General features: G+C 46.2%; 1 protein-coding gene across 1 annotated transcript in view; it reads right to left on the reverse strand.

The window, feature by feature from the left end:
- Window positions 1-17,407, reverse strand: part of INPP5A (inositol polyphosphate-5-phosphatase A) — a gene marked incomplete at its 5' end in the record, with an annotated part of 249,378 nt that overhangs the window by 101,173 nt on the left and 130,798 nt on the right. The window contains 2 exons of the mRNA XM_082486228.1: window positions 7,241-7,344; window positions 13,082-13,145. Of these exons, the coding sequence (XP_082342354.1) occupies window positions 7,241-7,344; window positions 13,082-13,145 (168 nt within the window). The remainder of the gene's footprint in view (window positions 1-7,240; window positions 7,345-13,081; window positions 13,146-17,407) is intronic.

A 17,407-nucleotide genomic window follows, 5' to 3' on the forward strand; every position in this document is an offset into this window, starting at 1 on the left:
CGTGCCGCTTGGAGACATACCCACTTGGGTTTTGAGCATCTCCAAGGACAGCGATTCCATGACCTATCTGGGCCTCTCTTCTGATATGTACTCTCATGGTGCAACCTTTTCCCAGATTGAGTCAGATTTTCCCTTGCTGCAGCTGATGACTGCTGCCCCTTGTCCTGTTGCTGCACACCACCCAGAGGCACCCGGCCCCATCCCTCAAGAGCCACCAGTTGGCCACTGCAGCCAGCAAGCGTGGTCCCTCATCATCTCCTTCTCCTGGCAGCACAGAAGGGCTCTCTGGCTTCTCCTCCCACACCCCCTGCTCCAGCCCCAGAGATGCCTCTGCCTCACTTGCTCCAGTTTGCCCACATCTCTCTGGTACAGGGCTTCCCAAAGAAGGCACTGGAGATGTGACGTGCCTTGGAGTGCCAAATAGATGGGAGTCCCTTCCTGGTACCTAACACGTCCTGGGATGCTGTTGGCCTTCTTTGCTGCCAAAGTACACTGCCGGCTCATGTTCAACTGGCTGTCCAACAAGATCTGCGTCCTCTTCCGTTTCCTGGATAGTCACCTCCAGCCTGTACTGCTTTATGAGGTTATCCCATCCCAGGGACAAGGCTTGGCATTAACTTTTGCTGAACTCCATAAGGTTCCCATCAGACCATTTCTTCAGCCTGTTGAAGTCCTTCTGAAAAGCAGCCATGCCCTCCAGCACACTGGCTGCTCCCCAAATTTAACATCATCTGCAAAGTTGAGCGTGCGCTCCACCCTGTTGTCCAAGCTGTTGAATAGTACAGATCCCAGCATCGACCCCTGAGGAACAGCACCATCAACCAGCTGCCAGCTGGACTTTGCTCACAACCCTGTGAGCCTGGTGGTTGGCCAACTTTCCAGCCATCTTATACTCTGCCTACCCAGTACATATGTCACCAGTTGGGCTTCAAAGATACTATGACAGACTGCGTCAAAGACCTTGCTAGAGTCAAGGTACGCAACATCCACAGCGCTCCCCTTGTCCATGCAACTGGTCATCCAGGAAGATCTGCTCCATCACCTTCCCATGACTTAGGAGAGTCCACCTTTTTGCCCTTCTTGAAAACGGCTGTGACATTTGTGTTTTCCCTGCCCCCAGGAACCTCTCCCTTTTAAGACAGTGGTGAGAAGCCTCGCAATGACTTCAGCCAGATGCCTTTCTCCCTTGGATGGCCCTGCCTGCTGCCACGGGCTCGTGCACGTACAGTTAGCTTAAGGCTTCGTGCAACCAAAGTGTACGAGACCACGAGTCCTGTTGTCAATCATCAGCCGCTCCTCCAGCAGGCCATCACTCCGAGTCTGCCACCAACGGCCTCAGCAACACAGGCGATACCAGTGTAAAGGATGCCCAACCCTCGGCTCTGCCACCTTGTTCTGTTTCGTGCAAGCCTACACTGATACAAGCCAACGAAAAGGTAATTGCAACAAAATTTGCGTTTCGTAACATGGCAAAATACAGCATTTCTTATAGGAGCTTGGCGTTTCCAAAGACATACACAGCAAATAGTGGTTTTAAGGGCAGTAGTATGTATTAGAGGCTATTCTACCAAAAATTCACTTTAATAAGTGTAACTGAAATTCTGACACCTCTCTATTAGAAGTCCTTCAAAAAAACTTTAAAAAATCACAATTTGAGAACTTGTAGTTACACTCCACCAGCCTTTTCTTTGTGAGTAGAGTCTCTCAGGAGATCGTGCTGACCTTTTAAAACCCCCTAGAAACACCACCTACATAAATAACCTCTGCTACATCGGGTAAAAGGACCTCCAGACAACATTAACATGAAGAGAGAGGTTATAGAGGGCTAATGTCAAAAAGCACTGTGAGCAATAAGTAATGCACACAAACCATGATTGATAATGACTAGCACGGAGCCTTAATTCATCTTTTCTCCATCATTTTACTGAGAGGGACCATATCAAATTAAATAGTGACCCAGCAAGGGTTTATTCAGCCATACAAAGCAGGGGCACGAAGGAAAGACATATTAAAGTGGCGATGACTGCAGTGTAATTGCAGCTTCTTAAAGGCACACGGCTTTCGGAGGAAGACGGGGAACCCTGCACGCGAACAGCCGAGTGCTGAGCAGCGAGAACAACGGGGGCACCACGCCACGCTCGGCATTAAGAGGCCCACATCACTGCGGCGAGAGGAACTCCTCCTCAAAGCCGCACGCCGGACCTCGCGTTTCACGTACCCACAGTACGCCGCTCAGTGCTTCACCAGCCAGGAGACAACTTTCCACAAAAACCACGGAGAATGTAGTTCCTGCCCCCAAATGACTTCTTTTCTCTCCTTAGATAAGTTTATAGAATTAAAGGATTCACGTTCTTGTATTTTTAGGAGTTTGTACACAAACTGTTCAAAGCACCTTTCTAATTTCCCTGTTTTTCAGAATAATACAGAGTATACGGAAGACTCAAGCCCAGTTCAGCCTTTGAACACTATCAAACATTGTAACAGCACTATCAGTCATATTTTTACTGCTAAAGATTTTTAGAAGTCACTACATAAATTTAAAAGTCTGCAAATGAAAATATCTATGGCACTCATCAAAAAATGCATAGTGAGAGCTTAAGAATATGAAGTCAGTCTATCTAATGACAAAATCCATTACGTAGTGTAATAATTTAGCTGATAATTTCCTTTTTCACATAATGCTTTCATTGCCCTTTATTTACCAGAAAACACAGTATAAAGAATTTAGTAAGAGTATATCTGTCGGAAGACCACATTTAAGTATCTGTGCATGACGTACGCAAATATAAGAAATGTGCGATAAACCCTCCACTTGCTCCACTTATTTTTACATACAAAACCACGGGACAAGCAAACGTTACTGCCGTCCGCTTCCCCCCCGTCCCCGCCAAGGAGCAGCCAGCAGCACCGCTCCCGCCTCGGCCGCTGCCCGCAGCAGCGCAGAGCGACGGCACGCGTGAGAGCGCTCAGCACGGGCCCCCGGGCTGGTCTCCGGCTCCACAGCCACCCCCAGAGATGCGGCATTTCTTCTCTTTTACAAGGCACCTTCTTTTTCCCTCCTGTATTTCACTCAACTCTCCAAAGAACGTTTAAGTCTGTAACAATTCCCTTCTTCGGAACAGCGGAGTTCAGGCGTGACAGAAGTATAAACAACGGACCTAAGTTTTAGATGCCCAACCCAAAACATGACAGTAGTTCTGTAGCTCATTTCACTTTTTCAGAGAAAGCAAAGAGCCATTACAAAAATTATTTCCTAAAACAGTCATTAAAGGTAGATAATTACAATAATAAAATTTATGCTGTTAAGAAATAGCAGCATAGTGACGACACGACGGTCGTACACAGAGCTGCCAAGAACAGCAGTGTCACCTGACTTGTCCAAAACGACAAAATCAGAACCCCGACCTTGCTGCGATGTGCTGCGATGGTCAGGATACGCCTAACTCAGCATTTGACGACATTCTCTTCCAATTAAGGTTTTCTTTAGGACTCATCTATACAGCAAAATTAAATTATTGTTGGAACATATGACTTAAAACAGTTACAAAAGCAACAGTGGTGGACGGAAACATGATGGTTTGCGCCTTTTACTTGGCACCAGTCAAAGCCATGGCAGGGAACTGGGGAGGCGCGTCAGCTCGTGCTGGAGGACGTCGCCCAGCCGCGCTCAGCGAAGCAAGGACACCTACGCCTCTGCATCGTAAAAGGACGCTTGTTTTATCGTGCAATTTGTATATTCCCCCAACCGGTAAATCACCTTTAGACACTCCTAACTTGAAAACTCTTACTCAATTCCTTTAACTTCACTAAGTAAATCACTTAATAATTTGCCTATTTAAGAATGCAAAAGGCTTTGGAGCTCCGACGGCCCAGTAGCCGAAGCACTGTCAACATCTTGAATACAAACATGCCATCCTTCACCTTAGACACGTACTGCAGCTGAACGACACACCTTCGGATTCTGGATCACCGATGTGCTTTAGTATTTCCAAATACAGTATTTGGAAAGAAGAAAATCTTGGAAAAAGAATTTAAAGAAGAACTACAGCTTGGGAAAGAGAAAAGAGAAAACGGTTTCTCACTGCAAATGTCAAAGCGACAATCTTTGTTCTGACTTTAACAGAGAGTCACTAGCTGATCCACCATCTGTGACCCAGCATAAAACCAGGTAGAGATGATATAGATCATCTGTACACTCTCAGAGAGGTATCTACATTTTAAAATAGGAAAAAAAATTCCCCCTTCGTGTCCCAGAAAGGGGATACCGCATCTTTCACCTTACAGTATTAAGTCTCCTCTCGGATCCTCTGTTAATAGGATTCCTTTAGCCAGCAGATGGATTGTGAATACAGGCAGTTTCATCTACTAAAAGACAACATAAATCATCATTGAGAAAGGAGAGACCACAGTAAGGTTATCACCATACAGCCTTCTCCATGAAAGGTTTGCATTAAAGCATTAGTGAAATTAATTCATCTTTCATAAGAGCTTTGAGCAGTATCTGTGATCTATGATAACAACCAATTTCTCACTATGGGAAAAAAAAAATTACTCAGGCCTGATAGACTACACAAATCTGCTTTTTTTTAAATGGCCTAACATTATCTGGAGTGTTGCTCCCAGAGGCATCATTTGAGTCTTATGCCTAGCCAAGAGGACCCATAAATCAAGGCAGAAAGTTTTGTTAGTTTTATATGCAGTGGGCTGTAATTATTTTGAATTGCATTATGCCTCAATCATTGTAATTACTTTTAGATCATCCCTAAGCAGCAGTAATAAAAGGAAAGGAAATCAGTCTTAAACCACTTCTCACTCAAAATATTGTAATGCGATACGAGAAGTCTGGCTAAAACACACAAGAGCACGTAAACGTCATGTTTGGACAGATGCTGCTCGCGCACTCTGCTGCCTCAATTCAGATTTTCAAAATACCCGTTACTTTGTGGTCTTTTAATTAGCGTCGCTATTACCAACACTCGGCTAGGAAGAAAATAGGTAGTAAGAAGATCAATTTTAGCTTTAAAAAAAGAAACGTGTATATGAGAAGCAAAGCTATGCCGCTGTCGGTTTTGTGATGTTGCTGCGCTTATGTGCGCCTGAGAGACCCCTCGATCTTCAGTCCAAAATGAAAAACAGCACAGTGTAAAAAGCACCACAACTATTTTCTATCTTTCCAAGTCACATGAAAGACAAGCCGGCTTGGTCTGTCCCAGGGCGCGTGCCAGAAGAGCACGGGAAGTTAGAGAACTCTAAACATCAACGCTGCTCTTATCTGTATACCGTAGCCCCGGAGAGCCCCTACCGCCTTCCTCTCCCCTGCCCGAAGCTCTGACATAAACCAGGAAAATCCCCCGCCTGATCCGCCAGTCTGGCCGCGACCCTGTCACAAGGAGCTGCGCCGTGCGCAGGAACAGAACTGAACTCTCACGGTGCTCCAGGGATTCGTTCATATCTTCATTGTGTTTGTGGATTTTCTCTTTTCCTCTTTATTCCTCCTCCCGCTAAACAGTATCCCAGACAACACCACAACACGGTGCCTTCTCCTTAGAAGAGTCATTTAAGGTAATGTCACGGATGGGAACAGTGTGAAGGCGTCAGATCCTCAAAAGGAGTTTAGCTGCCTCTTGGGGTCCGTCCCCAATTCTCCTGTGCCCGCAGCAGCGCTGCGGGCTGTGCGGAAGCTCTGGCGCCGAAAACAAGCGTGGGAACAACCGATCCCTGAGCGCCCACAAGACGCGGGCACAATCCCGGGTGCACGGAAGCGTGTGCGAAAGCCACTGAACTCGACCCTTTCTCCAGGAGACTGTGAAGAATCGCTCATGTAAGAGGCGGCAATAAACGATGCCGAACAAGTTACAAATTTGCCAGTCTCATGATGAAACAACAGCAGTGAAATAACGATGGAAATAATTCTTCCCGGGTATCAATGAACAATCCATAATTTGGCCTATTGCTGTTAAGCGCAATAACAGCGCTCGCAGTGCTGTTCCCGCTCTCGGGATTACAGTCACATCATTCAACGGCACTGTTTGTTTCCTGCTAACGTTGTCGCTCACCCACACCGCTACACTCACTGCTGATGGAGGAGAAAAATAAACACCTGAGCAACCGCCTGGAGGTCCTTCAACATGATACAACACTTAACTTCAAAGAAGTATTTAAGATGTTTATTCACAGGAGGTAAAAGCTAGTACAATTACGACAGAGGCAGTCTCCCTTCCAGTATAGAGATAGAGAATATAAAAATAAGTAAATTAGTATCAAAGTCAAGAAGAAGAATAACCTACATCCCAACAACCCCGTAATCATTTAGGCGATGCTATTCCAAGCCCACATGCACTACGTAAAGACCTCTAAGTGTGTAGATTTACAAATTCTAGATTAATTTTTCAAGTTTATTTAGTTCTTCTTAATATTAAAATTGCAACGTGCCTGTTTGATCCACAAATATTACAGGAATTCCACGAATTTATTCACTTGGCTTGTAGTAAACACCAACCATTGAACACCCATGTTCTAGATGTTCTTAAGGAATTTAAAATACACAAATTAAAGTAAACGCCAAAGAGGAGAATTGCGGGCAAAGACTGCGCGTGGATGCGCAGTTGCACTTGCAGGTGCAGTGGAAGACAGCCCTCAGCTGCGCTTCTGCTTCTGGGTTTGACAAGACCTTCACCTTCCACCGTCAGACGCGTGGCGCTCCCCGGCTCGTACGAGAGCGACGAAAAAAGGGAGTACAAGGGCGCGTCAGAGGAAAACCTCAGTATGTTTTCAAGTTACGTGCATTCTCCTACCCCTGAGAAAACAGCAGCGCCTCGCTGTGCGGACAGAACCCGGGATCGCTGCGACCACAGAGCTGCTGCCGCTGAATACAGATGGAGTCCATTCAGAGTGGTGTCTCAGCCTGCCAAGGAGTGCGTCTCCCCGAAACAGACTCACAATTGGCACTGTGCGCTATTCCTTTGGGTTTAACTGCACAAACAAGTCTTTTCATCACTGTCTCCATCCTTCACAAGGATTTCCTACTATACAAAGAACTCCATTTGAATTTGGTAAATCCATGCAATGACTTAAAATACGTATTATAGGTGACAAGAAACCGACAAACAAAGCCCCAAAAACCCCAAGACTGGGTTCTGACCTTATTTACGTTACCGAGAGTAGCTACTCAAGTAATTAGAGCAAATCAGAACCAAACCTCGTGTTCGGGAACGCTCCACGGGATTGTACGTATACGTACCTCAGGGAAATAATCCTGTGGAAACTTCTCCTTTTCCAGCATGGGCGTGCTTTCTAAAGTGTCTGAGTAGATTTCTTTCCCAGTAACCTTTTTATACTTCTTAGCTAGGAAGAGATATAAAACATAATTAACATACATATCTTTAACATCATAAGCAACTTACAGCACTCATTGGCAAAGCGGTGGCATCTGCAAAAGAGGCGGTCGGGTCTCAGCAGAAACACGCAGGCACTGAGCTGTTCGCGGGGAAAACAGAGACCACCAAACCAGGTACAGACAGAGGTGTGTGTATCCGACATTTCCAAGCCGTGCAGTCGGGGGTGCCGCTGGTGTCGCTCCCCAGGGCACTGTAAAGTGTCGGAGCTCTAATTATGAACCAGGTCTCTGCGCACCCTGGCACTCAGACTCGCTGGCACGGTTCTTCCTGGAGATGCCTCTTTTCAGGAATGAGTACAAATGTCGGGATTTACTGAAGGATGTGTAATTTCCCAGCACCGCCATTGCAAATTCTCAGAGGAAAAAAAATAAAACATAAGCCATCTTTTGGGGTTCACGGGTCAACTAATCACTTGGTTAACAGAATTTAAGGGAGTAACATTTTTTGAAGTACAGACAACTCAAAAACAATTCTTACGTTTAAGTGGAGTGTTGTGTATTCCAATTTGCGCCTGCTGCCCCTCGTCCTGTCACCGGCACCACTGAGCAGAGCCCGGCTCCCTCCTCTTGGCACTCTCCCGTCGGGTATTTATACCCGCCCGTGAGATCGCCCCAAGCCTTCTTGTAACGAAACTAGCATAGTCCCGGCTCTCATCCTCATCTCTTATGGAACACGCTCCCACATCTGAGTGGCCCTTTGCTGGACCTGCTCTGGGATGTCCAGGTCTGTCTTGTACCACCAGCACAATCCTTTCTTTAAATTCCAAACCTAACCGACCCGAGCCTAGAGTTAACCGCAACCGCCATCACTATCTTCTCAAATGTCTCCCCAGGAAGGAAGATGGGAAAACAGCTAGACAGATTCTTTTGTGAAAATTAAATCCGTTTTTAATTAACAACTGCTTCTGCAAAGGAAGGTGACACACTCAAGTCATCCACTGAAGTCATTCAAATACTACAATGCCCAGAGACAGAACAAGAAATGTGAAAAAAGTTCTTGAACAGACTGAATGTTTTCCCTCAGGGACAGGAGAGTACCGCAGAATATGTTGCACCAAAGCCAAGTGGTCTAGAAGAGGGAAATTTGGAATTTCTTTCTTTTATGTCCCAAACCAGGAATGGAGTCAATGGAAGTCAGAAACAGCAATGCGAAACCCGATACAAAGAGGAAGTTCATTTTCTACTTAACACATTATTTTGCTGGATAACACTGTTCCAGACTGTCAGACTTGAGCAAGATCCTGGAAAAGCCTGGATATTCATAAATATTTAAATACCTTGAACCACAACAGAAATCATCCATGCACGAACAGAGCCTTAGAGAGGACAGTTGTTAAGCACCAAGGCCTAACCTAGACCCAGCTGGAGGTGCAATGGCCTCACAGCTGCCCATCGGAGGGTCTCACCTGGGTCTGTGCCCATCAGAGGACCTCCTCTGGGTCTGTGCTCGTCAGAGGATCTCCTCTGGGTCTGTGCCCATCAGAGATGTCCCCTAGGTCTGTGCCCATCAGAGGACCTCCTCTGGGTCTGTGCCCATCGAAGGATCTCCTCTGGGTCTGTGCCCGTCAGAGGACCTCCTCTGGGTCTGTGCCCATCGAAGGATCTCCTCTGGGTCTGTGCCCATCAGAGGACCTCCTCTGGGTCTGTGCCCATCAGAGATGTCCCCTAGGTCTGTGCCCATCAGAGGACCTCCTCTGGGTCTGTGCCCATCGAAGGATCTCCTCTGGGTCTGTGCCCGTCAGAGGACCTCCTCTGGGTCTGTGTCGCCTATAGAAACAGCTGCTGGCCCAGAAAGAAAGGTGGCCCGAGGCAGCACATCCACCCCTGCACGTGTAGGTGGAAATGGTTTTCAGCCCTGCCACCGTCCCCACTACCTACATGCCAGCCTCCACCAGACAGGGCCAGCAACACAAATCATCACGTTTCAGCTGGGTGTTCCTTAATCAGTTAAGTGACTGAAAATGATTAAAAAAATAAAAATCAGATCTCAGGACAAAAAGGCATACTTTTTTCCCCTTATTTCCTCTTGAAATGTTCTGTGCTTACACCTGCAGCTCAGACAACTCTGAATTATTTGTATAGTCTATTGAAAACCCTTAGAGTAAAAAAAAGTCTTATTTTTGAATGCCCTTCACTGACACTAGGCCTTCTGCATCAGTTCTCCTGATCAGATTTTTTCAAAGCGCGAACATAAAAATCTTGCTCTTGGGATATGCAGAAGATGGACTGGGCTCACTCCATTCAGATCCCGTACCAGCTGCTCTGGGACCACGTAGCCACCCATCTCGTTCCGATCACCCACGTCTGCCCATCAGCACATGAGGCTGACGTGTGAATTTAAAGCCGGAATGGGTGCTGTGTTTGTAAAAAGACTTAGCGGTAAACCACATCGCTTTCCAAAGACTTTACTGAACGGTTACACCACAGACAGAAAGAGCACAGACTTTTCAGCCTTAACGTCCATCTATGGATCTATACGGCTCATGAACAAGAGGTTCTGCTTCTCAGTCCAGTTTGTACTGTCTCTCTGCTGACCAGGGCAACGTATTGGCATGGTTAAAGGCAAGAGCCTGACTTCATTTACCAAACTCCTCCGACACAGGAATTTGGGCGGCTGCCTTACAGCCAGCGTTAAGCTGGAACGACCCAACCGGACTGAGTTTTGACTATGAATGCATAAGACAAAAATTCCAAAACAACTATTATCAAGAGCCCTGAACTGTCCAGTTCTACTGGACATCTGGTGAAAATACCAAGCAATACAAAAACTTTAAGTTGTCTAGATAAAGTATTGTATATAATCTGAGGAAGCATTTACTGTAATGTAGCAATATGTCTTCAGGGGAAAAAAAAGTATCATTCTTGACGTGCCAATCACTTTGAGATCTGGCTCCCACAGGAAGACTAAACAAATATCCTGATAAACTGACGTGGCATCGTTCTAAGCAGGTCACGGATGGATGTGCCTCTTTCAGCAAGTTTAACAGTGTCAGTGGAAAGATCCCGATGGCAGTCAGGATACAGAGACCACTTGGCAGAACTGCAAGGGCTGAAGGCTTCTGCTGGGAGAGCCAGCAAAAGGTAAAAGGTACCACTTGGCAGAAAGGAGGCACTTTACCATCAACTTACGGTAACATCAATGCCAAATACGAACCAGCGACTCGTTTACATGACTGCTGAGAAACGAATGCAGGAGGAAGGAAGCATGCCTTCTCGAGTATCTCCACGTAAAAATACATCTACCCTATTTCTGCTTTCACACCAGAGAAGAGGAGATTCTTTCTGTAAATCGAAGCGGTAGAGTGAAACCGGGCTGATCCCCCGTCAGCAAACCCCTCTGCTGGACGATGGCCCTTCCGAACACACAGCTTCTCAACAGCTTAAATCGTAAGCAAACTTTTGGGCTTCTGACCACTGTAAAAAGCCTTCTACGCTGTAGCAAATAATACATGAGTCTGTAGGAGAAAATTGCTCTCACTTAAAATCTCAAATATCTCTTCCTGAGAACTGAGAAACAGAGACAATCTTTTTTTCCAGAGACTGTATTCAGTCCCATCCAACTGTGCAGTGAATGCTGAAAAGACTCAGTGATGTTACAGGAATATTGAATTGTATATAAACATCTATTTTTTGCATGCTTTTGAGTAGAACCAGAATTTCATAATGATTTTTGTGCAGAGAACGTTTGTATCCATTTGGATTTTTCCTCTGATTTAAGAGCTTAATACACTGTGGAAACGTCAATAGTCGTGAGAGAAGAGGCAAGTTTTACATTTCCCCTGAAAGATGGGAGCCTTCAGGGCCGTATTTTACAAACACTACAGCGGGAGACTGGTTCTGCTCTACATTAAGAGAGCAGCGGGTGACTTACAACACCGATCCAGTGTAGCACCCGCTTTCCTCAGATTTTTATTATGAGTTTTTTCTTTCCAAGCAATGATGGAGCCAAACACATCATCAGGTGTGTGGTTCACACCTCATCTGGCTTTGCTCAGGTTCTGCTGAGCAAAACAAAGCACTGAACGTTTAAAGTGTTTATTTTCTGGAACAAGTATCTGCTTTTTTCTTTCATACCGATTTTCTCCCCTACACTTCTTCCTTCCATTTTCTCACTTTTTTTAATGCTTACATTTTCTTTTAAAAGCTGTGCAGTAGCGAATCAGCTGTCAATCACCGATTCATAAACCCAGAAAACTCCTCTTTTCCTAAAACAGTAGTAATTTCCCTGTCAGGTGTCGCTGGAGCAGGACACCTCTCGCCAACGCCCAGTGGGGGAGAACGTCAGCTGGAATTCGGAGCGCGATTCTGCCAGCGCGGAGGTGATGGGAGCGCGGGTGCGGGAGTCCAGTGGGCAGACACAGTTCGCACGTTACTGATACACAGAGCCATTCCCATGGCAAAATGAGCGAACAGTTCGGAGTGACGCTGCCGTCTCACATCCCAGCGCGTCTCTCTGCCTCTCTCGCCGTCTCCTCCTCCTCACGCGCACGGTGGACCTGTGGCTGTCCCACCCCGGGACGGGTCACTCCTCCGACACCCAGCTGCACGTCCAGCGCCTCCTCCGGCATTCCCACCCCGCACACACCTCATCCGATAAGGAACATCCTCTGTCATTACTTGGTGCCCGCAGAACTGTTCTAGTTTGGGAGAAGACTAGACACGACCTCTCACCAGAAGCCCCTACATCGCTATTGAGGTTTCCAGTCTGCTCTCTCAGAAATAAAATCTACTCTGACCTGCCTCTGGTATCACGCCTAAAATTTTCCTTCAGCACTGAAAGTGATGATGACAGGAGGAGTTATCTGGGCTAAACCTTGAATCGCTATATACGTAGAAGAACCGTTCAAATATTTCAGGGAAGGAAGACCCCGTACCCTCAATTATACGAGCAGAGACAATCTGTCTCTACTGAGAACAAAAATAATGAATCTATATAATTAAGACAATTATTTCACTCCATAGTTACCACCATTTCAAGAGTGTCTCAAATTAATGGGATGCTAGATGTAGTATTAATGGGATTCAGCTCAGTAAGCTAAATGAAGCTCAGAAGATTTTTGTATTTAATATACAGACAGTTCTCAACTGAAATAACATAAATTTTATATAATCTTCTCTATATACACTTCAGGAAGCATTAAATAATTTTCTATGATATTTCTAATATTTAATGTACATAGCCTAGCATTACTTTTAAAATTCTGAGATTTAGCAAGACCTCCAACCTGATGGATCAATGTGGGTTAAAACCAGTGACACCCTCCCACTGACCTGCACTGCTCCGAGTAATTTAAGCCATAAATCTACCTCAGCTGCTTTGCAAAACGACCATCACTGTAGGACATTTAAGGTCTTGGTCCTAAACCTGATCTACCTGGAAGAACCTTGTGGCCATTCAGAGTTCTTTTGAAACCATCAGGGATCTCTATGGATCCAAAGATCCATCTGCACGGGAATGATTAATGCGCCATTTTTCAACCTGTGGCCGGTCCATTGACTTCTTCTAAGAGGTCTATAAAAGGTAAGAAAAGTACTGTCCGTCATCAGCGGACGTGCATGCATTATACAGAAGTCTGCCTATCTCGGAAAAGGCTGCTAGGCACCACTGTCCGAGGAGGTGACAGGAAAGCTGCCTTGATATATAAAGCCAGTTGACAATTAACGACATTTCGTTCCTTTGCTTACCTTTAAAATCAAACTGGTAGATGTTTTTCAAAGATTCATGAAGAAAGTAAAAACTTCCTAGAGCCTGTAAAAAACAACAATAAGAAATTATAAAAATATCTGCTTTTACTAACTACAACCAAAGATATCATGCTTTCCAACTAAAAAGAACAGAAGAAATTAAATGCCAATAAATAAAATTACTAATTTTTACATTTTCTAAGATGTGTAAATATATTCATTTCCTTTGATGCTCCTCTGAAGTTTCGTACGCCGTTATAAAGAAGAGCCTTAACTCAGTCGACTAAAGGTGGTACGGGCACGGTGGCCACGTGCACTTCTAGAAACACCAAAGGGATGGATGCAATTAGTAACACAGCCAAGGACCTTTCTAAACACCGGACGCATCCCCACAATTCTTTTATGAAAGCCCGACAACTTCTGCTTCGCTTTCAGAGCAGAACAAGTGCTTTTGGAGACGGCGCAGTGCAGAAAGGAGAGGAGGGCCGAGAGCCGAGAGCTCGGCAGAGCCGGCCACGGGCTTCCGTCTTCCCAGCCAGCCGTGCAGAGCGAGCGGCTTCGCCAGCCGCAGGGCGGGAGCAACACCGCAAATCTAACAGGAGCGCTGCGAGTGTTTGTACACGTTCGTACAGCTTCGCCTCTTCACAAGTGTTTGGACAATGATTCCGAGACCGCGCGGCGCAGTGCCCGGCCCCGCTGGCCCGCGGGGAGCAGCTCCTGCTCCCGCCCTCGGTGGGCAGCGGGCACAGCACAGGGTGCTCTCACCGTGCGCGGGCCCCTGGAGAAAGACTATAACAATGTCTAGCGGAGGCCTAGAGGTTTGAATACACGTGAAGTTTCTTGATATTGACACAAGTGATGTGTTACGAAGTTCAAGAGGTTCCACTTAAATTTGAGAAGAAACTTCTTCTCGGTGAGGGTGACAGAGCACTGGCACAGGCTGCCCAGGGAGGTTGTGGAGTCTCCTTCTCTGGAGACATTCAAAACTCGCCTGGACGCCTTCCTGTGTGACCTCATCTAGGTGTTCCTGCTCCGACAGGGGGATTGGACTAGATGATCTTTGGAGGTCCCTTCCAATCCCTAGCATACTGTGATACTGGGATAAGCAGAAGCAGAGTTCAGTGCCTACATGAGAAATCTGAATTACTATTGAAAACAAAACACCATGTGTTCCTAGTTCAGATTTAGATAGGACTTATGCCTCCTTCTGCCGATCTAGTCCTGAGCAACTCTTCTCTTCAGTTTTTTTCAAAACAGTGACCTAATCCAACTACGGAACTCTGTTTCAGTTTTAAGGATTAGCCCATGACCGAGTACAGCACGGAAACGCAGGAGTGGTCTCTACCGCATTCAGAGAAGCAAATAAACTCCCATCTCAGCAAATCAATTTTAAAAGCATACCAAAGCCCACCCATATTCAGCAAAACATTAGTACCTCTTCCTTACAAATACTGAAGTAATCTGATTTCTGGAGACTTCTGAGATCTTAATCCTCAGCCCATTATTTAAGAAAGTACCTTTGTTCAGGACACCGCTTAGGCGTACCCCTTATGTGCACAGCGCTTTGGTGCCAACGTGCACAAGAGCTCAAATGCCATCTCCAGACCCACCGCGACGCAGCGTCTACCGCTGTGAACGGCCGTCAGCCTCCGGTGGATTTGAGGGCCCTTTTCTCCGCCACAGAGCTCCCATGAGACACAAGGAAATCCACTCCACTTCCCGTGTCTAATAACCATATATCCCTCGTTTTCCGGGCACCCACTCTCGGGCTTCTGGGGCCCAGCTCACCGCAGCGCCGAGCAACCGGCACGAAGGCGCTGTGCTGCCAGCACACACACACCATCTCAGCGGGGGCAAACAGTGCAATCACAGCGTCTTACGCAAGTGAAATAAAGAAAAGAAGATCCGAAGTGCAAGAGACCATCAAGCCTGGAGGTGGCTCTGGAAAACAGCAGGTAAAATGCCCGCGGTCACGCGCTGGCCGCAGGCTGCCCAGGCAGACCCGGCAGCGGCCGGTGACGGGCTCGTGGCCACACGCTGCATGGCCACCACGGCAGGAAGAGGTGGCCATCCCTCACCTGGGGCACCTCAGAGCAGAGAGCCCCGCACCGTCCCCGTCCCCCGCCCCATGGAGGGAGGGACGCTGCGCGGGGTGCTGGGGCCGAGACCAACCCTTCCTGCCCCCGCTTATGTCAGGGAGGCTCTGCCGTGGTTTCACCCACAGGTACTGCGAGATCGCTGCCGGCTTTTACTCCTTCACAGTTGTGTAGTAGACTGTTTTCCTCCAGTTAATGAGAGGAAATTTACGTATTAGAAGAGAGTAAAGGATAAGCAATTGAGAAAGGAAAAAGTAGTGCAAACAGACTTTATAGTAGAATATAAGAAATGTACAAATTATAAATGGGAACCTGATGTGCCGCACTCAACAGAAGCTGAGAGGGGAAACCAAGCAGCCTGCCACTGGGTAAAGTCTTACCGAGAAGTATAAAAGCAGCAATGTATTAAACAAAAAGGATGATTTAGTTTCATTTTGCCTTTTACTGCTCTAATGACAGAGACCCTCCTGGCAGAGAAGTGTTTTGGTTCAGTGACTGCTGCATTATTTATGAGACGCTGCACATCCAGAGATTAAACATTTGCTGATTTGTCAAAAGCACAAACATGAGGTCCTGCCCATCTCCTTGACATATTAGTCCATCCAACAGAAAACACTGTCACACATTTAATTGATGAGTACACTTCCCTGCGACCCAGTCAGCTTCCTTGAGGTCTTCGGTTTGCTTTTTTATAACACGGGGGAGGCAAATAAGAAAATGCAGGGGACACTCTTGTAGAGGACTCAAGGTTAACTGTCCTGCAACAAGGACACGCCGCCAGAAAAAAATAAATCCTGATACGAGATAAAAACATTGCCACCTCATATTTAATGTCTAACTGAAGCAACTGACATTAGCAACAGAAAATGCTGCTGTCTCAAGCTAAACTTTCGCTGTACTCTGGCCTTTGGATTTTAAAAATGGGGATTATTCTTAAATAATATGCTTACAGTTAATCATACAGTGAAACAGTATGTTTACAGAGACTTTCTTTGTAAAGTGTATTTTGTCTCTTCGAGAGCTAAAACCAGGTAGAAGTCTTAAAATCACATGGAAGCTACAGGTAAAATTCAATTGTTGTACTTGAAAGTAACTTTCCTAAAAAGCTCCCAGTTAAAACAAAGAAAGAAAAATACATGCTGTCACAACTTCAAATTTTCCGGAAAGGCAGCAAATTCCAGGTTAAAAGCGCCTGCTGCTTTGCGTGCACGCAGGCACTGCTCAGAGGCATCACCACTGAGAAAGTTATTTTCAGAGTCCTCCTTGACAGAAGTAAGTCACAGCGAGGTCGATCAAAACCAGGGGCTCGGGACGGGGGCAGAACCCGGGCCAGCCGCGGCACCCTCGCGGCACGCGCGCTCGTGGGGCTCGTGAAGGCGGCCACGGCGACTGGGCTCCTAAATGCCGCCGGCATGCGCCGGCGTCTCACGCTCTGCTTCTGATTCACAGAACCCCACCTGATGCATAACCACCGTGTGTTCTTGACACTGGTGCCTTTTACACACGCGCGGCTTTTATCCTACTGAAATCGGTGCAATCACGTATGAAGCAAAGCACTTGGGAGTGGAAGGACACTACAGCTGAGCTCTCACCTGCTTATTTAGAGAGCTGACCTTAGATAAAAGCTTACAACTCACATATTATATGAAATCTGAATAATTTGAATCTGATATATATATCTATATTACAAAAAAAAATAAGGAACGTATAAACCGCTAGATGAGTTCTCAGTTATAAAATCTGGTTAAATATGGTTACTCTATTTTACCAGAAGCTATTATCAACAGAGTACACTCAAGTCATGCTCTCCAGACTTGAGACGTTCTCCTCCCTCCTACTCTTTCTGAATTCTTCCCAGCCGGTCCATCTCTTCCTTCAATGCACAGGGCAAAATCTGACATATATAAAGATAACACTTTGTTATAGTAAATTACTCTTTAAGAACTCAGTATAAGGATGCAGCCTTATTTCAGCTCCTTATATGGTCTTCAGAATACAGAAAACGAGCCTCAGCAAGCACCCGCAAAATATCATCCCAAATGCTGAAAATTTTTCAGCTCCAGGCTGAAAAATGTAAAAGCAAATGAAAAAGGGAACCTGGAACGGGAAATCCTGGGCTACGTCAGTAGCACGTGGCCAACTCAGCCTACCTGTAACATCTAAATACTGCTGGCAAGGGAGCTTTTCTTTTTCTCACGACCCAGGAGAGCAGGATCAGGCAGGCTGGCAG

This window comes from Vanellus vanellus (genome assembly GCF_965231255.1).
Source record: "Vanellus vanellus genome assembly, chromosome: 7".
NCBI lineage: Eukaryota > Metazoa > Chordata > Aves > Charadriiformes > Charadriidae > Vanellus > Vanellus vanellus.